This window comes from Leucopleurus acutus (assembly GCF_964270905.1).
Source record: "Leucopleurus acutus genome assembly, chromosome: 9".
Lineage (NCBI taxonomy): Eukaryota > Metazoa > Chordata > Mammalia > Artiodactyla > Delphinidae > Leucopleurus > Leucopleurus acutus.
This window is the reverse complement of record NC_139144.1, coordinates 104,194,437-104,218,222: the sequence shown is the minus strand read 5'-3', so window position 1 is coordinate 104,218,222 and position 23,786 is coordinate 104,194,437. Positions and strand designations below refer to the sequence as shown.

Sequence of the window (23,786 nt, the reverse complement as noted above, 5' to 3'; positions counted from 1 at the left end):
TTCCTCTTCCAGTCCAGCTCCATCAAGTATCCTTTCTCAGATGGTGTCTTTAACCTTTAAGTCTCTACCAGCTCTTTCCTATCAGCATTTAAACTTGAACCAGGCTTTGCCTCCTTAAATGACTCTTCCTTTATCCTATACATATTTTTCTGTGTAATATGTTATTTCCTTCCTTCACAGCCAAGCTTCTGTGAAGAACTGTCTGTATTCATGGTCTTTGCTTCCTATTTCCCATTAAAATGTCGACCCACCACAATCACTACAACAAAGTAAAATGGGCCAAAATTGGTGCCTCAGTTTTCTCATCTCTAAAATAAGGATAATAACAATACCCACCTCAGGACTGTGGAGATTAAATGGATTATTATATATAAAGACCTTAGGACAGTGCCTGGCACATAATACGCTCTGGAAGTGTTACCTATCATTACTAATATTATAATCGTTTCTTACACAGCTGCAAGCGTAAGGATAAGAAAAAGAGAACCCTACACTGACAACCTCACGGTTTTGCCCAACTAAACAACAGCTACAGCTATTGGAAAGCGAATTTTTTAAGGACACATTCCAGTAAATGGCTTAATAGGCTGTAAACCCCATTCATGCATGTCTCTTATTCTTTGTTCTGTTCCCAGAGCTCGGCACAAGGTCTGGCATAGAGCAAATACTCAACATCCATCTATCTTCTATCATCTGTCCATCTAATATTTATCTATCTTAATGGATAGGAACTGGGTAACAAACAGTAATAGAATTATTCTACCTCCAAAAAGAACTGGATATATCTGCCGGCTCTCTTTATTCTAAAAATTCGTTTAAATTTAGTATACTTTTTTCGTTTATTCAGAATCAACCATAAACTACACCCACAGCCAGCCAGAGGCTTTTAACCCAAGAATGAACAAAAAGGCCCGTTTGCTCAGTAAGTGTTCTGTTAATACTTAAAAAAAAAATACATGCTTCTAGTTCTACCCAATAAAAACAAATGGAAATTCATGAGAGGGAAGAAAAGAAAATCCCCAGTTACCTCCCGGTCTCCTAGGAGACGTGGTCTGACGTCAGTGAGCGGGGCGGGGGGCGGTCGCACGCCCTGCTGCGCATGCCCGCCGGCTCCCCGGCCGAGGGCGGGCGCAGTGCGCATGCTCGCGCCCGGGTCAGCGGGTTAGCGTCTCTGACTGGCTGCGGGGCCGAGGCCGCGCAGTAAATGGTGACGCTGGCGGGAAAGTTGAGCGGCTGTTGCGCCGAGCTTCCGGGGCGATGTGTAGTGACTTCCATAGGTCTGAGTCTGGGACGGAGGTGAGAGCTGCCGAGGTGGGAGCTAGGGAGACGAGAACAGGGCCCTGGGCGGGCGAGGGAGCCCCGAGGGCGCGGGAGGCCGGGGCGCCCCGGGGAGGGGGAGGCGCGCGGGGCCCGGACGCCGGCGAGCCTAGAGCCCCGCCCCCAAACCTGTGTCCCCGGAGCCGGCCCCCGAGACCGCTAGCATTACGGGCCAAACCTGTCATGCGTGAACCAGTCAGACTTGGTACGGTGTGCAAGAGAGGCTAGGAAAAGCAGGGGATCGCCAGGCGGAGTGCTCATAGACTTTTCTAGAACAGTGGTATCTGAGTAGGTGGCTCCACCTGTTGCCTCTGTTCTGTACATCTTTTGCTTGGGGCCTTCAGCCTCGCTATCGCAGCTTACATTTCCAGCCTGAGCGTCCGGGGCCACACAAGCCATGTGGTGTCCGCAAAGATTATTCAGGAATTCAGCCAGCAAGTATCAAGCACTTACTACGTGTTAACCGCTGATTAAGAAACGCAAGAAACAGCTTCTGCTTTTGCAGGACAAGTGAGGGAGGCTGCCTGCAAATTACAGGACGGTTGGTAAATCGTGCCGTCCAGTCGAGGGGCGGGCAGCCTGGAAGACTAACTGGGAGGAGGAGGGGACAGCTGAGGTTTTTAGGGACCTTTGGATGGTCGGTGGCTTGGCAAGGAGGGGGTGGCATTCGGGGCAGGGAGTTGCAAGTATGTGGGTTCTGCCTTGAGCAAGGGCGTCACTGATTTAAGGGAACTGCAAGTGGTTCTCCGTAGACGGACAAAGCTAGTGGGGAAACAGTGTTGGGAAGTAAGCCCTGAGAAATAGGCAGAGGCAGGTTATGGAGGATCTTTTATACAGAGGAGGGAGGGGAAGCGATACCTTCTTAAGCGATCAACAGGCTCTTTCTGTGAAGGACTAGAGTAGATAGTCTATATTTAGGCTTTGTGGGCCATTCGGTCTCGGTCACAGCTATTCAGCTCTGCTGTTCTAATGTGGAGGCAGCCAGAGGTGTGTAAACAAACGAGCATGGCTGTGTGCCAGTAAACCTTTTATTTTTTAAACTTCAGGATTTGGCCCACCGGCCATAGTTTGCCAACCCTTGGGCCTTCAGAGTAGAGGCGCTGCTCGTTGTAAGAACTGCTACAGTTACAACCTTACTGATTGAAATGATAATTTGAAACGCAGGTTAAACTCAGATGACTTTTGCAATCAGAACAAGCCTAACATCCAGAAAATGAGAGCCCAGTGCAGTCGACGCACTGAATAAAGAATTTAGCATCATATCGTTTGCCTGCCACGGCTGTCTGGGGATCCTAAGCAAGATTAGCTCACTCATATTACTTTGGAGTACAGTGGGGTGGAGGGGAGAAGATTAGGGAGCTGGGCGGTTGGTGCCGCTTCATTCTTTTTCCTCTTTGTCATCAAAACCAACTAAGCAGCCCTCTTTTCCCTTAAGTGCTGGGCTCTGTATGGCCATGGCTTAATTTCTTTGGATTCTATTGTCTTTCTTTGTACATCAGTCTACTAGATGGATCCTCCCTGGAGGCATTGTGTTGAGGAAGATATCTGAGGTCACAAATTATCCCAAGAAGCTGAAATAAACTACTTAATTTGTTTTATTTTTTTAAAATATTATTTTATATATTTATTTTGGCTGCGCCAGGTCTTAGTTGCGGCATGCGGGATCTTTAGTTGTGGCATGTGGACTCAGTTGTGGCATACATGCAGGATCTAGTTCCCTGACCAGGAATCGAACCCAGGCCCCCTGCATTGGGAGCGTGGAGTCTTACCCACTGGATCACCAGGGAAGTCCTGAAATAAACTACTTTAGATTTTCAATTCACAAGAATAACCACCTTATAAAATATCTAACCTTTCCCACATCTTGTGAGTAGTAGGGAAGAGACATTTCATACAGGGTCTTCCAAGAAAACAGTGGCAAAGAATTATTTTCCTTTAACAGATTCTAGGGATGCAATTTAGGGTAGGCCAGATAGCTGAGTGGAAAACTTATATAAGGAGCCCTTGATTTAAAGAAGACACACATTGGAATGCAATTTACAGTAGAATAATCTGTTCTTTACCTTACTTTTGCACAGTAACAATGGCATTTTTTACTTTTACATTCCTCTGACAGTATTAGAAAAGATTTTGGCAGTATTTTGGTATCATCCACCAAATGGCTTCATTTGCGCATCCTTGTTAAGTAGTGGTGTCCTAAAGCGGTCCGCAGCCTTTTGGGCATCAAGGACCGGTTTCGTGGAAGACAGTTTGTCCATGGATGGGGGTAGGGGTGTTGGTTCAGGTGGTAATGCAAGCGTTGGGAAGCAGCAGATGAAGCTTCGCTCCCCCGCCGCTCACTTGCTGCTAACAGGCCTCGGGCCCAAACCCCTCCGAGGCCCGGGGGTTGGGGACCCCTGGTGTACTTTACATTTTCTCAAAAATGCTGAAAATGCCTTGGCGTTTAAAAGTAATCAATGGATAGATTCAAAGTGTCCAGTTTTGGTTGTCATGCACAACATACTGTTTCCTCTCTTTAACCTTATTATAATAGTTTATGTTAAAGTAGTACATGCTTATGACAGAAAATTCCAGTAGTACTGAAATGAAAAGTAGGAAACTTCTCCATCCCAATTATCATTTCTCAGGGTGGATTTTTACACATTTTCCCAGAGGTTTTCTAATGGCATCATTTTGGGGGCTGAGATAGAGAACCCTGGACCATGGCTGTAGTCTTGGCTCAGCCGGGAGCAAGCTGGATGATTTTGGATAAGTTATTAAACCTTGGCTTCTACCTTTGTAAAAGGAGGGCGGTAGATGATGATTTCTCAGTTGTCTTTCAGCTGTACTCCTAGGAGGTGGGTCCCTATATTTCTGTGTGTCCTTTCGCCTAAGCACAGTATTCCCTGCACGGTAAACACTTGATAACTATTTATTAATAATAATGACTGCTTTTCTTTTTTTTAATTTATTCTTTGGCCACACCGTGCGGCTTCTGGGATCTTAGTTCCCCGACCAGGGATTGACTCCACGCCCATGGCAGTGAAAGTGCAGAGTCCTGACCACTGGACCACCAGAGAATTCCCTGGTTTTCTTTTCTTAGAAAAGGTTCAGGGTGGCCTTTTTGCCAGAGGCAAATATTAAATAAGAAAATATTTAGCATTTAATAATATTCTGGTCTCGCATGGTAGACTTAGAACAACATCTGTCCCCGTCTCTCTTTGCTTCCCTTCTTACCCAGAATAGAATCAGTGCTCCATCATTACCGTTCCTCCATTATGAGTACTTTCAACTTCCCTGTCCCTTTCAATCCTAACCTACTTTCCTAACTGCGGTTAAACCCAGCTGTCTACTTTCACTGTCTACCCACTCAGCTGAATATTGCTAAAGAAAATCACAACCAGGCCGACTGATTTCATTTTAAATTTGTAACCATCAACTTCAAGTGGACTCCCAGTCCACTTGTGTTTTTCTAGAAAGTAATTCACTTTCTCCCTACAAAACACCTGTCATCAAATCCAACCTTACGCCTGAATTCCAGACACACGTGTTCTAGTATCTTCTTGACATACCCACATGGATGTCTCATAGGCATCCCAGACTTAACATGCTCATCATGATTGACTCCTGGATGCAGAGAAAACATGAAAAAAATTTTAATATGCCCTACACTGCAGTCTTGGTTTACCACCACACATGTACACCCAGCCCCAACCTGCTTCCTCCCAGGGCTTCCCTATCTTGTCAAATGGTGAATTTGTTCTACCTGTCGCTCAAGCCAAAAACTAAGTCATTCTTGAATCCTCTTTTCCTCTCATATCAGCCCACATCCATTCGCACATCCTGTTTTCTCTACCTTCAATATATGTCATGGGTTTGACCATGTTTCACTGCTTTTTACTGCAGCCATTCCTATTCCTAGGAACTGTCACCTGCTTGATCACGGTAACCTTCTAACTCGGCTCTGCTCCACCCTGTTCACACTTATTCTAACATATTTTCCACATAGTATCCAGGGTGATCCATTCAAAATGTAAGCAGACTCTACTGTTCAAAGTTTTCCAGAGGCTCCTGTATCATTTATAGTAATATCCAGAATCCTGTTTCCTCCACTGATGCATGATTTGCAGATCGTATGATTTGCCCTTCATTCCCGCCTCGGATCTCTTCTCCTGCCTTTCTGATCTCCTCTTCCACTCTCCCTCACTCTTCTTCAGACACACTGTTGTCTTTGCTGTTCCCTGAATGTGCCAAGTGTGCTTCAGCCTCAGGGCCTTTGCAGTGCCTTCAGAAATTGACACGGTTTGCCTCTTCACTTGCTTCATGTTTCTTAGAGGAGAAGCTTTTCCATCCAGTATAAGGAGGTCCTTCCTACTGTTAATCTTTATTCCTTTACTCTGTTTCTTTTTCTTCTTTACACTTACCACATCTGACATCTTATATTGTTTATATGTTGTCTTCCTCCCCACCTCCCACCCCTGCCAATGAAGGGTGGTGACTGCTCTCTGTTGGGATTACTCCTTTAAGTCTCAGTGTTTAGAACAATATTTAGCCCACAGTAGGTGCTCAATAATTGTTTAATGATAAATTTCATGCCTTCCCTTCTCTTCCTTCTCCTTTCTGCCTTGCCTCATGTGTCATTGAGAAAACAAAACAAAAAAAATCACAGGAACTCCCTTATTTTTTCCTGTTGTCTGTTACTCATCTCTAGTTTGTTTCCATTATAGTCAAACATACTCTGTGGGGGCTTCCCTGGTGGCGCAGTGGTTGAGAGTCCGCCTGCCGATGCAGGGGACACGGGTTCGTGCCCCAGTTCGGGAAGATTCCCACATGCCGCGGAGCGGCTGGGCCCATGAGCCATGGCCGCTGAGCCTGCGCGTCCGGAGCCTGTGCTCCGCAACGGGAGAGGCCACAACAGTGAGAGGCCCGCGTACCGCAGGAAAAAAAAAAAAAAAAACAAAAAAAACCATACTCTGTATGACTTCAGTTCTTTTATGATTGTTGAGGTTTGTTTTGTGGCCCAGGGTGTGATCTAGCTTGATGAACGTTCCATGGGCACTTGAAAAAAAATGTACACTCAGCTATTGTTGGGTCAAATGTTCTGTGTATATGAATTAGATCCTGTTGGTGTGTTGTTCAGATCTTCTAGTAAGTCTTTTGGTTTCTGAGAAGTGGGTGTTGAAGTCCCAACTAGTGAGTTTGTCTGTTTCTCCTTTCAGCTGTATGAGTTTTGCTTCGTGTATTTTGAGATGTGTCTGATACGTACACATTTAGGATCACATGTCTTCCTAGTGGATTGATCCTGTTATCGTTATGTAGTGTCCCTCTTTGTCTCTAGTAATTTTCTTTGCTCTGAAGTCTACTTTATTGGGTAGTAATATAGCAATTCCTGGTTTTTCATCAAGTCTGTATTGATAAAAAGTACATGTACTGATTTTCTCTGAATTCCTTCCTGTAAAGTAGAATATTTTTGCTTCTAAGAAAGGGCAGGTTCTCCACTTGTGATATGAATTCCATCCACCCCACTCCACTCCCTCAAGGACATCACTCCTGCAGGTATCCCCACTTTTTCTGTCTTCTGCATCTGCAGTCTTCTTTCTACCAATCACTTCTATCAGTATCCTAACATAAAGCAGTCCACACAAAACAAACCAGAAGACTCCCTACACACCAGCCCCTACCAGCCCCATTCCCTTCCTCCTCTGTAGAGCCCTCCTCCCTTGTGCTCTGGCCTGAGCCTACTTTTCTCTCATTCACTCTTCAGCCCACTGTTATCTGGCTTCTGTCTCCATATTCCACCAAAAGTGCTCTTGTCAGGGTTACCATCGAACTTCATGTTGCCAAATGCTCATTTCTGAGCACCCCTCCTCCTACACTAGAAACAGCAGAATATGCACTTCCTGCAGGCAAGCTGTCAGGACCCAGGATGGGGCCAATCAATGTGTGTCTAGTTCCTGCTCTCAAATTAACCCATTAGAAAAACCTCTTCTTCCCTGGGGAAGAGAGAACAGGAGGATGGGAGCATACACCAGAGGTATTCTCCAGTAGAGGTCCTCACATACAAGGGAGGTGGGGGAGGGGTAAGTGTCCTTCCAGTGTTAAGCTTCTGCAGTTTTGATTCTATGCTTTATTGTCTCTTTCTGGGATCTTGCATATAGTTGATTATTCTGTCTAAATGACATTTTGAAGCATAGTCTGATATAACTTCCTAGTGAAATCTTAACTATGCATTTAATGAAATTACTAACTGGTAGGATGTCATAAATTTAAATTTTAGTCCTTATAAATTCTGCTAGAAGTGAATGCTTCTTAGGTACATATAGTAATTTTTGCTTGACTTTTTATATATCTATTTTTCCTTCTTATAGGGTGATTGCTTTTTAAAAAATATTAGTTGTAAAGGCAGCAGCTCTTTGGGGCCTATACTTAGAAACAATGGAATTTTCCATTGTCTTTTAAGACAAACAATTGTCTTTTCCATATAGTTTAGACGAAAGCTTTATTAAGAGCCAGGCCTAGTACTCTGCCCTGAAGGGCGATTGAATTTTCTAAGTGGCAGAGGAGCCTAATTTCACAAGTGAAAAAGAATTAGTCCATGAATTGAAGGGACTACCATGGTAAGGGCCCAATTTTGCATTGATCACATACATGTTAACATAGCTGCTGCTTTCCCTTGCCATCCTACACATTCCAACTCCTCTCTTACTTTCTGTATGTTATAGTTAACACAGATTTGCCTGGAGTGAATTTCCTCTGTATATATGTAATAAAACTACTAAGAATTGTATTCAGTTTGTAGTGGAAATCCAGGCCTGTTATAGGGCGGGGGTGGGAATATTTGGTTTAGAGTGTTTGCTTCTTTAGGTAGACTCTTGTACTTAACTGGTTTGAAACCTTGCTGCTGGGGTCCATCTGTAAACAGATTTAATCACAAAAGGTCAGGGGAAATGAGCCTTTAGCCAAATGACAATTACATACACATGTTTGCCTTAATGGCATTCATTTCTGGTTAATTTGATCTTTAAGCTCTCCTTCCTGCTCTAGTGTAAGCTTTTCCATAACCAAATGATGTTTTAAAACATCTGTATGGTACATGTTCTACTTAACAGGCATTGAAGCTATATGATTGTCTATAAAACAGACTTTTGTTAATGAGTGTTAAGAACTTTGATGAAAGCTGTAAGAATAGTCAAGGACTTTTGTTTAGTAGAAGTTTGCATAGATTGTCCAAACATGTGAAAATCTATGTAGTTGGAGGTTCTTTTTACTCTCCATCCTCCCCCAATTCTACCTACCTGTGACCTGTTTACCTTCAACTTAATAGGTAGCTACTAAGTTTCTGCCAAATGTAAAGCATTTTGGAATTGGTGGTGAGCCAGTTCCTTTCAAGCTCTTAGATCCAGATGAGGGAGACTGGTAGGTAATGTGTTCCTAAGTATAGGAATAGCTTCATGGAAGGAGCTGGCCCTGAGGAATGTGTAGAATTTTCATTCATTCAATAGTCTAGGCCTTAGAGCATTTAATTGAGAGAATAGGGAAAGGACATTGCTCTATCAATGAATATTTTGTACGTGCCTGAAAGAACTACATGCTAAATCTCTCTTTCAGAGTTAAAGTTGCCTCTCACACAGATTAGAATCGACTGTCCCTTTTTTATGCCTTCATAGAGCCCCATGTTATTTCTATTGATATTATAGCACCTACCATACTTTATCATACTTTTTAAACCTTTGACTCTCCCTCATTAAATTCTTTGAGGATAGGAACTGTGTCTGTTGTATCTATGTAAGTCAGGTGTTGTATCTATGCACCTTACTCAGTTCCTGGAATACACTTGACTTGCTTGAAATTTTTACCAAATAATATCTGTATAATTGAGTATTACCCCTTTTGCAGACCGTATACTAGCTCCAGTATTGATGTTGCTGTTGAAAACATTTGGGGCTCCTTGTGGTGTTAGAGGGAGTGCTAAGAGAGATGGTTGAGAGAGACCAGATAATTGCCTAGACAGGACCTCAGATTGGTTTGATCTTCGGCTGAGTAGGTCCAAAAACTGTCATCCCTGTACTCAGATTTTTTCAGACTCAGTGATACTGATTCTGAGGCTGTGTAGCACAGGGGAAGAATTCCAGGCTTGGGGAGCCAGAGAGCTCAGTTAAATCCCAACTCTGGCGTCTACTAGTTTTCTCATCTGAAAAATAGAATGATAACAAATAGAGTTAATGTGATAATTAAAGAGATAATGTATATAAATTATGTACCACAGCAAGTACAAATAGTAGCTATTATTAGTTAGCTATTGTTATGATAATAAAACCTGGCAGATACTGATTTACAAACCAAATGCCAAATCTATTAATTTACAATATTAGTGAACTGCCAAATAGAGTAAAATTGTTGTGTCCACTGTGTATTCTTTCCCAGTTAGGAAATTTGCGCTCAGAAAGGTTGCTTAGAGAATCAAGAGAAATAGTTGAATTATCTTAATAGCTACCATCACCCTGCTTTGTTTGCCTGATGTGTTAATCTTCCCTAAAAGGATTAAACTATCATGTCAAACAGAACTTACTTTGGTTCCCTTTACCCTGGCTTAATTTACTCTTTGCCCTTCTGAAACTCTAGATTGATTCTACCTTGCTTCTTTCAGCTTATTCCTCAAATCTGGACAACATAGTTCATTTTAGTTTACATAATGGTCAGGTTAATGCCAAATTTTTAGGGTATTTTCTGCTTAGGTTTGTAAGATATCTCATCCCATCAAGTGACTTCTATAAATTGTTAATATTATCTATTTTTGTCAGAGTTAATCTATTTCCAAATTCTGGGAGGTACTTTCACTTCCTCTGTATTCGGTATACTCTGCTTCTGGCATTGTAAAACACTGTTTTGAAATTTCTCATTGATAGGTAGTTTTCATCCTTTGAAAATGAATTTGACTTTTTAGTAATAGTGGAAAGTCAGATGCAAATCGGCAAAGTCAGCCAGTTTGATAAGAGGAGTAATACCATTTTTATCTAAGAGTCCTGTCAATACAATTCTAATCCTTTTCTGAATTCTGTCTTACAAGGAATTCTCCAGAGGAGGATTCTAAAATATCTTGAGCAGTGACAGTAAGGGTAAACAGTTGGAGTAGCTTCTCACTTTAATCATTCTGATGAGGATGTTGGTCATTTGTATACATGCTTTTAAAAACATTTTATAGTCATTTCATGTGTTCCATCTTGTCCACGAAAGTTTCTCTGTCTTCTTCTTTTGGACCCTCAACCTTCTAACCCAGTGGTTCTCATACTTTTGGCCTGAGGACTGAGTTACAGCGTAATAAATGGTTCAGTATTCGTATGTCGTACAAAATGGTCACCACAGCAGTTCCGGTTAACGTCCGTAACCAAAAGGTTGTTGTTTATGTGGGTTATATCTGTCAGTGAAATGGAGAAATTTAAAATACTTAGTGATTTCACCAGTGCTTTAAGTATTGGGATGCTGTCAAGCTCACGGTAGTGGATAAAAGTTTTCCAAAATTCAAATTTTATCATTGGCAACAAATACTGTCAGTTTCCTTAAAGTGACCAGCTGACTTTCTTTGTTTTCAGTAAAACGTCTGCCAAATAACAAAGTCTGTGTAATCCTAATTTGTCTGTCAGTCATTCTTTCAAATAAAAGGGTGTTTTATGAAAAAGTATGCAGCTCAGGTAATCACACAAGTGCTTTTCCTAGAGAAAAACCATTGTATTTCAGTTCGGAGCAAAAGTGCTTTCCTTGTCTGTGTGTGAACTTGGGGGAAGTCCCCAAGACTGCCTTCACTTCAGACACCAAGTGCAGAGTTCCAGGTTCTCGTGACCTCACTCATTCTGACATTAATTGCATGTTTGGGGGTCCCCAAGACCACCTTCAGGTTTAGTGATTTGCTGGAAGGACTTACAGAATACGCTGAAAGCTTAGTCATGGTTATAGTTTACTACAGCAAAAGGATACAGATTAAAATCAGCCCAGGGAAGAGACGTAATGGGGCAAAATCCAGAATTCCAAATATGGAGCTTCCAATTGTCCTGTCCTAGTGGAGTGTGGACAGTGCTAACTGTCCCCAGCAACAGTGGGGGACAGTATGCCAACCAGGGAAGCTCCCCTGAACTTTGGTGTCCAGAGTGTTTATGCGGCTTTGTCATGTAGACATGGTCAGCCCCCCAATGAGCTGGCCTCTGTGTGCAGCCACTATGCAGAGGTTGAGCTGACCCAAAGCCCTCACCTTTAGGTGAAGATACTTGTGAGACTATCTGGTGTGGCTCAGGGCCCCCAGGTAAACAAAGACACTTTTATCAGCAGGATTTTCCAAGAGGCTTAGAGATTATTTCCCAGGAGCCAAGGGCAAAGGCCAGACCTCTCTTTGGTCAAGGTTACATTCTTTCCTACTAATACGTTTCCCACGTCATCACAGGGAATATTTTCAACAGTACTCAAAGATTATGATTTAATATGGAGTCAATACTTATTTACTGCCACATCAAAAACATTCTTATGCAAAAATAGTTTCGCTTGCTTCTTTGTTCTTCTGTGAGTGGTGAAGAGTACCGTGTGCACTAATATGGTTTGATGCCACTGCCTTGATTGTGCTGGGTGCCAGCAGTGTTACCCACCTTTGCTGCTGCACCATCAGTGCAAGTGTCAGCATAGTGAGAAAGACAAATAATGTCTTAATATTTATGAAAATAATTGACCACAGGTTTGCCCCCAGAAGCTCTGTTCTAACTCAAAGCACTCCTGAGTGTAGTTAGCAGTCTTTAGCTTGTTTTGTGATAAAATCTCATCTCCTAGAGGACCTAACTGCAGGTTCTTTGAGGGTAGCTTAATTATCTTCATTTCTGTAGTCTCCATTTTACCTGCCATAGTGCTTTGTACATAGTAGACATTCAGTAAATATTTGCCAAATTAATATATAGAACCTTTTCATCACTGCAGGAACTCTTTCAAAAACTTTTGCTTCTGTTTAAAAGAAAAAAAAAACCCACAAAGGATGACTGCTTTTCTTCGTTTGTGATACGCGTTTTTGTTGTTTAGAAGGGTTGTCCAATCTGTACTGTTTCCTTAGAACCTTGAGAATCAACTTTGATTATATTTCCCACGCTGACATTTCAGTCTGTCTTGGAATTTTGCTTCCTGTAGTTCTAGCTCCTTCTGTCTTGGTACAGGCACTTCTCCAGGTTAGTGTGATGGACTTGGGCCTTTTCTCCGCATCTGGCTTTGCTCTCAAATCCGTCCCCTCGGTAGCCACCAAGATGATCTGTTTGAAATGCAGATAATAATAGCTTATGCTTACTCTGTGCCAGGCACTCTCGGAACACACTGAATCCTCAACAGTCTTGTGAGGGAACTACTGTTTGTTTTGCTCACTTTACTGGTGAGAAGCCTCAGGCCCAAAGACCTAGCTGTCTACTCTTAACTGCTCTAGACTGCTTCTAAAACCCCTTGCTCTTATCTACAAGCCAAAGAGCAAACTCCTAAAGGTGACATCCAAGACCCTTTGTGATCTGACTTCTGTTCTTTTAGGACTTCATTATCTCCTGCCAGTTTCGTGCCACAAGCTCTAGCAATTCAAATCTTCTTATAGTTTACCCACACACTGTGCTGATGTCCCATCTGCCAGGTATGCCTGCTTGTGCCCTGTTCACGAATTGACAAATTCACTGGGAGCTTCTCAGGGAAGTTCTTCTCCACCTTTCTCTCTGTCCCCCCCCCCCTCCCCTAGATAAGGAGCTGGCGATATAATGGGCAGACAGATTAAAAGCTGATACCTGCTAACAAGTGTGGTGAGCAGAGTGAGAAAGATAATTATAATGAGTAAGGAAGGTAAATACTTTGCAATTAGCAGTTTGGTGCTGTGTCCCAAAGACCCTATCAGCTTCTTTGAGGGCAGGGACTCATTTTATACCAACTGTATATGGTACATTAACAAAAAATAAAGTATTTTCTGAATAAATGAACACAACTTTTCTCCTAGACTGTATTTTCTATTTCATAATTTCCTTCAGATCCTCAAAATGCTGAAAAGTCTCTTACAGACTTTTGGAAAATTGAATAAATGTCGATTTCTAGGATTTTATATTTTTAAACAATGAGTTTTCCTTCTCTTTTTTTTCCCTTTCGCAAGCTCCTTGCCCGACTGGAAGGTAGAAGTTCCTTGAAAGAAATAGAACCACATCTGTTTGCTGATGAAGATTCACCTGTGCATGGTAAAAACACAATCTCGAGCCAAAATATAGTGTCATAAATTAAGTTTTATAAAACAAGTTTTTCCTCCACGTATGTTCATATACATACACACACTTCTAGCAACAGCCTATATAGGTTACACTGTGAAATTAAAAACTGAGAAAGATGATGATGAGACACTTTTTTTTTTTTTTTTATGAGACACTTTTAAGCCTTCATTATCTGTGTCAGATGAGATGGGGTTTGGTTTATTTGCAGTTAAGTCTTCAGTATGAAAACCTTTTATCCCAGCACAGTATTTAATGGGAGTTTTGTTATTTATTTTTATTCTTTACAAGTTTGAGAATCACGGGAAAGTCCTTCGGTACTTGGTAGCTCTGTTAATATTTTTGCGAGAGGGAGAATAATACCCACTTGTTTTACTGGCCCCTCTACACTAGGGAGAACTAGAAAGAAGGTAGTGTGCTTAGGTGGTTTTCTTCTTTTTTAATATAACAGCCTTAAAGAGATACAGTTCACCCATTTAAGTGTACAATTTGCACACTTAGGCATCTGTCGGCACAATCAATTCTAGAACATTTTCTTCACCCCAAAAAGAAACCGTTGCCTATTACTAGTCACTACCCATTTCCTTTCACATCCCTTAGCTCTAGGCAACCACTAATCTACTTTCCGCCTCTATAGATTTGCCTTTTCTGGACATTTCATGTAATTGGAATCATACAGTATGTGGTGTTTTGTCACTGACTTTTTCCACTTTGCTTAATATTTTCAAGATTTGTCATATTGTAGCATGCATCAGTAGTTCATTCCTTTTTATTGAATAATAATATTCTATTGTACCCATTCATCAGTTGGTGTGTACATTTGGGTTGTTTCTACTTTTTGGTTGTTATGACTAATGCTGCTATGATCATTTTGTGTACGAGTTTTTCTGTGGGGAAATGTTTTCAGTTTCCTTGGATAATACCTCTGAGAGGGACTGCTAGGTTGTATGGTAACTCTGTGTTTAACCTTTGGCAAAATTGCCAGACTGTTTTCCAAAGTAGCTGCTTGGGAATTGCCACATTTTACTTGCCACTATCAGTGAAGTGTATAATGGTTCCAGTGGTTCCAGTGAAGTGTATAATGGTTCCAATTTCCCCACTTCCTGCAAACATGTTACTGTCTGTCTTTTTGATTATAGCCTTCCTAGTGAGTATGAAGTGATACCTCATTGTGGTTTTGATTTACATTTCGCTGACGGCTAATGGTGTTAAGCATCTTTTACCACAATAAAAAAACAAAATGTTCTTCTTTGACTCTAATAACAATTTTTGTCTTAAAGTATACTTTGTCTGATAATAGGCTAGCCACTTCAGCTCTCTTTTGGTTACTGTTTGGTTACTATCAGCCTTGTGACATGAGATGTAAAGTGTGCCCATTGTAAACAACCTGTAGTTGGATCATGTTTTTTTATTCCATTTTGTCAATCTGCCTTTTGTCTGGACAGTTTAATCCATTTATTCCTATTATTAGTTAAGATAAGGTTTATGACTGCCATTTTGCTATCTGTTTTATATGTGTCTTACGTCTTTCGTTTCTCTGTTCATCCTTTACTGTCTTCTTTTGTGTTAAATAGATATTTTCTAGTGTAGCATTTTAATTCCTTGTCATTATTTTTACTTTTTTTTTTCTTTGAGTTATTTACCTCGTGATTGCCCTGAGGATTACAATTACCATCTTAATTTATAACAATCTGGTTTGGATTAAATACCATCTTAATTTCAATATTTTATAAAAAACTTTGCTACCATATAGCTCCATTCCTGTCCCCTTCCTTTGTGCTGTTTTAAATTACATATTTATATACGGTATGCCCTTAAACACACTTAAAATTTTGCTTAGTTAAAATCATTAAAATTACTTAATGCAGTTGTTTCTTAAATCAGATGAAAAAATAATTAAAAATATAAAAATAATTTAATAATTATTTAATAATTTAATAATCTTAAATCAGATGAAAAAATAATTAAAAATATAAAACACTTATACTGTCTTTTATATTTACCTATGTAGTCCTATGTTCTTTATTAACTCATTTGGATTTGTTACTGTCTACTGCTGTCCTTTCATGCAGCCTGAAGGACTCCTTTTAGTATTTCCTATAGAGCATATCTGTTAGTTAAAAAAAAATTCTAAACTATCAACAATAAATGACAAATTTTGATCAAACATGTTAGACAAAAGATTAAACTCTTTTTATTCTATCAGAAAGGATATTATTAAGTTGAACCTTACGAAACTGACATTAAAACATAGGTTCGAGGACTTCCTTGGTGGCGCAGTGGTTAAGAACCCTCCTGCCAATGCAGGGGACACGGGTTCAAACCCTGGTCCGGGAAGATCCCACATGCCGTAGAGCAACTAAGCCCGTGTACCACAACTACTGAGCCTGTGCTCTAGAGCCCGAGAGCCACAACTACTGAGCCCACGTGCCACAACTACTGAAGCCTGTGCGCCTAGAGCCTGTGCTCCCCAACAAAGAAAAGCCACCGCAATGAGAAGCTTGTGCACCGCAATGAAGACCCAGTGCAGCCAAAAATAAATAAAATGAAAACAAAAAAAAAATAGGTTTGAAGCACAGCTTATACATTTGAATATTACATTTATAGAAACTTTAAAAACACCATTATGTTCAGTCACTAACAAAAAAGTTTACTTAAAACTATGATAGCTCTTAGAGCTATAAAACTGGTTAGATGGAAAAAAAGAACTGGTTAGATGAATATTCATGGGAGCAACAGCATACATAAGACTGGGATTATAAGAGTAATTTATCAACAACAGCAGTTTATCAGAGACTGTTATAGGGAAGCTCAAGTTGAAGCTGTAAGCGATTTAGCTGTTACAGGGGTCTCTAATGCTGTTGTAAAACATATTTTTAATACTTTTTTGGAATGGTACTTATTCAGTACCATATACAGACTCATTACCTCTTCAGTACTATAATGATTGTACTCTACAAATTCAACATATTTGTTACACAGTTAGTAGGTTGGTACCTAGATGGTGTATTTTTTTGGCTTTTCTTTCTTTTACTTATTTTGAAGGCTCTTTAAATTCGTGAACTTACTCCCACAATCTGTTACCCAAACCCCTTACTCATTCTATTTGTGAAAGTAACTATCAAGGCCAAACCATCCAGATTTTCTGATTTAGTTTAATTTGTCTAATGTCAAACTGTAGAGGTGATTTTTTGGGGGGTCTTTTGGGGGGATTGTTTCCTTTAACTACCAGTTGTAATATGCAGTAGTTTGCCTGGACTAGGGTGAGATTTTTTTGACAGCTCACAGAAACTTACGAGATAGTGATTCAGATGCAGTTAAAAGGACCGTGTCTCCTCTACAGAACATAATGTTTGAATATTATTATTACTTTTTTGGCTGCATTGGGTCTTCATTGCTGTTAAGCGGGCTTTCTCTAGTTGCAGCGAGTGGGATCTACTCTTCGTTGCAGAGCACGGGCTTCTTATTGCGGTGGCTTCTCTTGTTGCGGAGCACAGGCTCTAAGTACGTGGGCTTCAGTAGTTGCGGCGCAAGGGCTCAGTAGTTGTGGCTCGAGGGCTCTAGAGCACAGGCTCAGTAGTTGTAGCTCACAGGCTTAGTTGCTCTGCAGCATGTGGGGTCTTCTGGGACCAGGGATCAAACCCGTGTCCCCTGCATTGGCAGGCAGATTCTTAACCACTGCGCCACCAGGGAGGTCCCTGAATATTATTTTTGATCTTATGATTAGATAGTAAATGTTTATAAAAATCGGTGAAATTGATTTCAGTTCATCATTAAACATATTTGCAGGGAATCTAGTTCAAGAAGCTAATAATAGTATTCATGTGTAGTTTCCAAGTTTGCAGATTTTACTTACCCAGTTGTTATAAATGACCTTTTCCCCCACTTTGCTAGTAATCTGTAAAAGGATAGGAGGGTTTCTATCTACCTAATAATCTCTTAGCCAGCCTTACACTTTGCCTCAGTTTAACTTGTGCTGAACCAAGGCTCTAAGGAGTCCATATTTACACCACACCAGCTAGTCCTTCGTTAACACATGGATTTAGAAAGCCTTGTTAAACCATGTAGGAAAGCCTTTCTCTTTTGTGTTATGATGAAAAATGTTCACGAGCACCACCCCTCTCTCCAAGAAAATACTTGGCAAACTTTTCATTTTTTCCCCTGTTCTAAGAATCCAGAAAATATCCAGAGATATCTCACAGTTACCCTCTGACCAATATCAAGTATTTCTAGCTCTCTGTGGAGTCCCTCCTCTTTTACTTCAGAATATGTTACATTTCTCTTAGCTTAATTTATCTTCATTTGACTCTCCAGCCACATGGAACTGCTACTGAATTTTTTACTTTTTAAATGAGCCTAAACCATTGTGTTCTTTTCTAGTCCCTGATGTGTCCCTGCCTTCCCCCACTCTGATTTCTCTCCTTGCTCTTGCTCTAGAGGCAGTGACTGCTCCCTGTGCTGCCTTTTCAGCTTATTGACTTCTTTTTTTTTAATAATATACTTTAAAAATATATTTATTTATTCGTTTTTGGCTGTGTTGGGTCTTAGTTTCAGGACGGGGGGGTTTCATTGCAGCGTGCAGGCTCTTTGTTTTGGCGCGCAGGCTTCTCTCTAGTGGCACACGGGCTCAGTAGTTACAGCACACAGGCTCTAGAGGGCACGGGCTTAGTTGCCCCGCGGCATGTGGGATCTTAGTTCCCCGACCAGGGATCGAACCCGTGTCCCCTTCATTGGAAGGTGGATTCTTAACCACTGGACCGCCAGGGAAGTCCCTCAGCCTATCTTCTGAGTATCTCAGTTTTTAAAGTTTGGTTCATAAAATGTTTACATTAAATGTGCTTTTGCAGGCTACACATTTACTGCTATAAGGTTACTATCCAGGACCAGTTTAGTGATCTGTTTCCTACCCTCCCCTGCCATTTTTTTATTTTTAGAACTTTTCTGCTGCATTTAGTATTATTTAGTACTATTTCTATTAAATTTCTGTTTTATCTGTCTTTATGCTGACTTCTCTTAACTGTGGATCTATCCAAAGAATTGAGTTTTGGCCCTCTATCTTAGTTTTAGGTTCACTCCCACCCCCCAAAGAGTTTTCTGTTCTCTGTTTCTGTGTAACTTATTCCCAGATTGCTATATCCAGCCTCTTATTACTGTTGTGAATCTTAAATCGTAGTGGCTGTAGGATATATTTATTTGTGACACCTAGAGATACATCGTAACTTACCATTTTGAAAGCTAAAATTTTTTTTTTGAAAGCTAAATTCTTGTTAGGATATTTACATGATTATGTGAATTAAAAATCTCTGCTGGGCTTCCCTGGTGGCGCAGTGGTTGAGAGTCTGCCTGCTGATGCAGAGGACACGGGTTCGTGCCCCTGTCCGGGAAGATCCCACATGCCGCGGAGCGGCTGGGCCTGTGAGCCATGGCTGCTGAGCCTGTGCTCCGCAACCGGAGAGGCCACAACAGTGAGAGGCCCGCGTACCGTAAAAAAAAGAAAAAAAAAAATCTCTGCTTATGTGTTTTTTTTTACACAGCACTTCCAAGCCTGTCTCTGAGAACTTTTAAATCACTACCTTAGGTTTAACCCTTACCTTCTAAGTGAAGGAGGCTGAAGACTTGATAGAAATGAAGTGTCAGCACACTCGGGCCCAGGGCAGCTGGCCTTCACACCTGCCGACTCTGCTAACCAAAGCCCACATCCCCACCTGTAACTCCCTACCACACCTGCTCCCTTTCAAAATGCCGTGTTCCAAAATTGACTTTCTTCACCAAATGAGAACTTACGTTTTCATTATTTAGATTTCTTCTAAGAAATTCTTAAGAAGAAAGTAACCTGATGAAATGCATTCAAAAGATACCGTACTTTGTGCTGGGGATAGTGTATTCAAGTCCCCACCTTAAAGTAGTGAACAAGAAATAGAATCAGTCAAGCAAATCATCAAAAATGATATAGCATGTTAAGTGTGATGACAGAAGATGATACAGTTTGCTCTTCCTACCTCAGAGTGTTGTTACTAGGATCCAGCGAGATACGCAGCCGTCCCTTTTCATTTGGAAAGCGCTATAAAAAGGTTGGTTACTGCTTCTCAGCCTCTTAGGCTGCCTTTCCTGGGGAAAGGAGAGAAGGTGCTTGTGTGTGGCCTGCTTGTCGGTCTCCGCGTCGTGTTTCTGCGTGGTCCTCCGTGTCCTCCAAACCACTTTCAGGTTAATCTTGCTAAGCTGTGTTTTCAGCTTTCCTTCACTATCATTAATATTGGTTCGGTGTTAATGTTTCTTCATCGAGTGCGTATAGCTTATTCTCTTTCTATAATAGAGGGCGGTAGAAGATTTTTATTTGGGGGCAGGGAGGATTTCCACTTAGCTCATCAGTTATATAGCAGGAGAGAGTAACTGGAACATCTGGATTGAATATAGTTTTAGTCACTGTGTTAACTTTTAATAAGAGCATCCATGAACAATTGTTAATATGAAAATAGTTTTACTCCTTGAGGCTGGAATCTTGGGGGCAGGGGTTTGGGGGAGTCTTTAATTAAAATTTTGAATTGCAGATTGTATATAGGATTATAGTGGAAATTGGCTGAAGTTTTATACTACCTTAAATATGGTATGGTGACAGATTGCTAGGTTTCTTACACATTATTTGTGAATGTTCCAACATACAATGGTTTGTTAGGAATAGCAGGAGATAAAGTAACTGGATTCTCAGATCGACTTGTAGTTTGTTTAGGGCCTAATAATCTGCATTTTTAACATAGTGTTTCCAATTATGTGATTCAGCCATAAATTAAGTGGCAAACAGGGACTTCCCTGGTGGTCCAGTGGTAAAGAATCCGCCTTCCAATGCAGGGGACGCGGGTTTGATCCCTGGTCGGGGAACTAAGATCCCACATGCCGCGGGACAACTAAGCCCGCGTGCCACAGCTACAGAGCCCACATGCCCTGGAGCCTGTGCACCACAACTAGAGAAGAGAAAACCCACACGCCACAACTAGAGAAAAGCCCATGCGCCACAACGAAGAGCCCGCATGCCACAACTAAGACCCCATGCAACCTAAAATAAATAAATAAATAATAAATAAATCTTTTTTTTTTTTTTTTTTTTTTTCGGTACGCGGGCCTCTCACTGCTGTGGCCTCTCCCGTTGTGGAGCACAGGCTCCGGACGCGCAGGCTCAGCGGCCATGGCTCACGGGCCCAGCCGCTCCGGGGCATGTGGGATCTTCCCAGACCGGGGCACGAACCCGTGTCCCCTGCATCAGCAGGCGGACTCTCAACCACTGCGCCACCAGGGAAGCCCCATAAATAAATCTTTAAAAAACTAATTAAATGTCAAGCAAACAAGAATTGGAAGGCCACTGTTTAGAGTGGATTTTGAAAAGCTCTGGAGGCTGGACAGTTTCCCCAGGTGTTTTATTTTACCTGTGCTGTCCTCAATGAAGGAGAGTTATTGGAAACTATATAGAAAGAGATTTGGGGTCTTCAAAGTTTAGAGTCGTTGACTTTGACTTATAATGCTAGGAAAATAATTCACGGTGCAGATGTCATTTCAGCAAGACAGTATCAAGCGATACTCATACAGCAAAGGGTAACTGAAGGCAGTTTGGAAACGTGCAGGGGTGTCTTCACCTGAGGGATGCAGTTGGCACTTAGGGCCTGAAAGCTGTGGGTCCTTACTGCCTTGTATGTGTGAAACTGTACCATCAAGAACTGTTCCACCCATAATGCCAGCAATTTTGGGAAGCCCTAGTTAGGAACTGTTTCACTTGCACGTAGCAGAAGTCCAGCCAAGTGGCTTATTTTTCTCGCACAGGTATGGAGGCAGGCTGGTGTGCGAGGTTCCTTATTGTCATCCACGTCCTGGGTGCCTCCTCTCTTCCTGCCCCACCTTCTTTAGGGTCTGCCCTCCTCAGTGTATACCTGTCATCTTCGCTGTCATCTCAGAGGAGGGAGCGGCAGAGCAGACAGAAGTGGCGCCTTTGTGAGGACAGCACAACTTGGAAACCCCAACAGACATCCACCTGTGTCTCATTGGCTACAGCTGTGCTGCCTGCTGGCCTCTCGTTGCAAGGAAAACTGAGAAGAATCGTTTTTAAGCTGGGCACATTGCTTTCCCCCCAAACTGGGGTTTTATACTTAAGGAAGAATGAGAAACTGGATATGGGATAACTAACTACCAGAAATGGTGTGTGCAGTAGTCAGTAGCTTTTAAAGACCCTAGATCTGTGGCACTTCATTCTTAGTGCTGTAATGTCACCAATTTAAGTGTGAGTGTATGTGGACCCCTCACCAGGAGATTCCCTTAGGCCTAATTCAACCATGTCATTTTGTTTTTCAAATTTTCTTTGTGCTAATTAATAGCCAACACCTTTCACAGAGGTGAAATTTAGTGATTTACTTTTTATTTCCGTATTTATTTGTATTTGCTTATACAAATCCGTTTTGGCAAATGGATTTAGATTTTCTTTCAAAAGGAAAAGATTTCAGTAAATGTCTTTTTAAACATTTTTGCACACTTTTCATTTTGTAGGCTGTCATTATTGTAGGCTATCAAATGCTGCTGCATTTTGACTGACATTTTTAAATTTTACACAGGTGATATTCTTGAATTTCATGGCCCAGAAGGAACAGGAAAAACAGAAATGCTTTATCATTTAACAGCACGATGTATACTTCCAAAATCGGAAGGCGGACTGGAAGTAGAAGTCTTGTTTATTGACACAGATTACCACTTTGATATACTTCGGCTTGTTACAATTCTTGAGCACAGACTATCGGAAAGTTCTGAAGAAATAATCAAATACTGCCTTGGGAGGTTTTTTCTGGTGTACTGCAGTAGTAGCACCCAGTTACTCCTCACACTGTACTCACTAGAAACTATGTTCTGTAGCCACCCCTCCCTCTGCCTTTTGATTTTAGATAGCCTGTCAGCTTTTTATTGGATAGACCGTGTCAATGGAGGAGAAAGTGTTCACTTACAGGAGTCCACTCTGAAGAAATGTTCCCAACTCTTAGAGAAGCTGGTAAATGAGTACCGATTGGCTCTTTTTGCAACAACACAAAGTATAATGCAGAAAACCTCAAGCTCAGCAGAAGGGCCTTCTTGTGTCTTTAATCGCCAGAGTGATGTGGGTGTAGACTATAGACCCTATCTGTGTAAGGCGTGGCAACAAGTGGTAAAGCATAGAATATTTTTCTCCAAACAAGATGATTCCAAAACGAGCAACCAGTTTTCTTTAGTTTCACGTCATTTAAAAAGTAACAACTTAAAAAAGCATTTTTTTATTATTGGAGAAAGTGGTGTTGAGTTTTGTTGATATGTATCATAAGATAGTCTTTTTGTAGGATATTATGCAAATTTTAAAACGTCTTTAATAGGCCAAAAGGGTTTGATTCTAAAGTTCTTAAACTCTAAGGGAACTTAACATAACCGTGTTTCTATACAGAATGGATTTCTTAAACTAGTACAGTAGAACCTTAGACTCTTCTTCCCTAGGTTGTTGAAGATTATTCAAAGTGATAATAACAATTAAGCTATATTAAGTTGTTTTAAGACTAAGTAAATAAGATATACATTTCAGTCCAAATAAAGTGGAATATTCTAACTTTGTGTCACATTTCTGGAATTCAGTTAAATACTTGTTTAGGAAAGTTGAAATGCATTTCTGATTTTTCATATGTAACTCCTTTAAGAAGCTGTAAATTTGGAAAATGTTTCTGTAGAGCTGTTATTTCTGTAAAGAGGATGAAAACAAGGAGCCTACCCAATCTGCCTTTCACACCAAAGACGATGGAAAGTCAGAGCACTTTGATCTGTTTTACTGAATTCAAAGATGGAGCTGCATTATGCTTGAGCTTCTGTATAATTTTTAAAACACAGGGAAATAAGATACCCATTCAGGGAGTTCTGTGAATATTGAAATTTTCATCTTTCTTGTTAAGTGATAGATAAATGCTAAAACTATATAGTAACTATATGTTACTTGTGTTTTCTTACCCATTTAGAATACTTCAGACATACTCTGAAATGAATTGAAATGTTTCCAGCTGAGAGCTGGACAAGGCTGTATATACTTTGGCCCGGTAATGACCAGAAAGGGGAGCATGCACCTCCAGGGGCACACAAGGTAGTGTATTGTGGAAGAGGAAGAAAATTTTAGAACTTTGATTTATATATTTTAATCTAAGAAAAGATTAAATTATATCAATATTTGATATTCAGATTGACCCTGGCACTCACTCA

The 23,786-nt window shown here is 41.0% G+C and overlaps 1 protein-coding gene across 1 annotated transcript; it reads left to right on the top strand.

Annotated features, from left to right (window-relative positions):
• Window positions 1-1,257: 1,257 nt before the first annotated feature.
• XRCC2 (X-ray repair cross complementing 2) lies at window positions 1,258-22,860 on the top strand (the record flags this gene model as incomplete). The annotated part of the gene is made up of 3 exons (XM_082846309.1): window positions 1,258-1,296; window positions 13,439-13,520; window positions 22,139-22,860. 3 exons carry the CDS (start codon window positions 1,258-1,260, stop codon window positions 22,858-22,860), a joined length of 843 nt encoding a protein of 280 aa, XP_082702435.1.
• Between the last annotated feature and the right edge of the window lie 926 nt (window positions 22,861-23,786).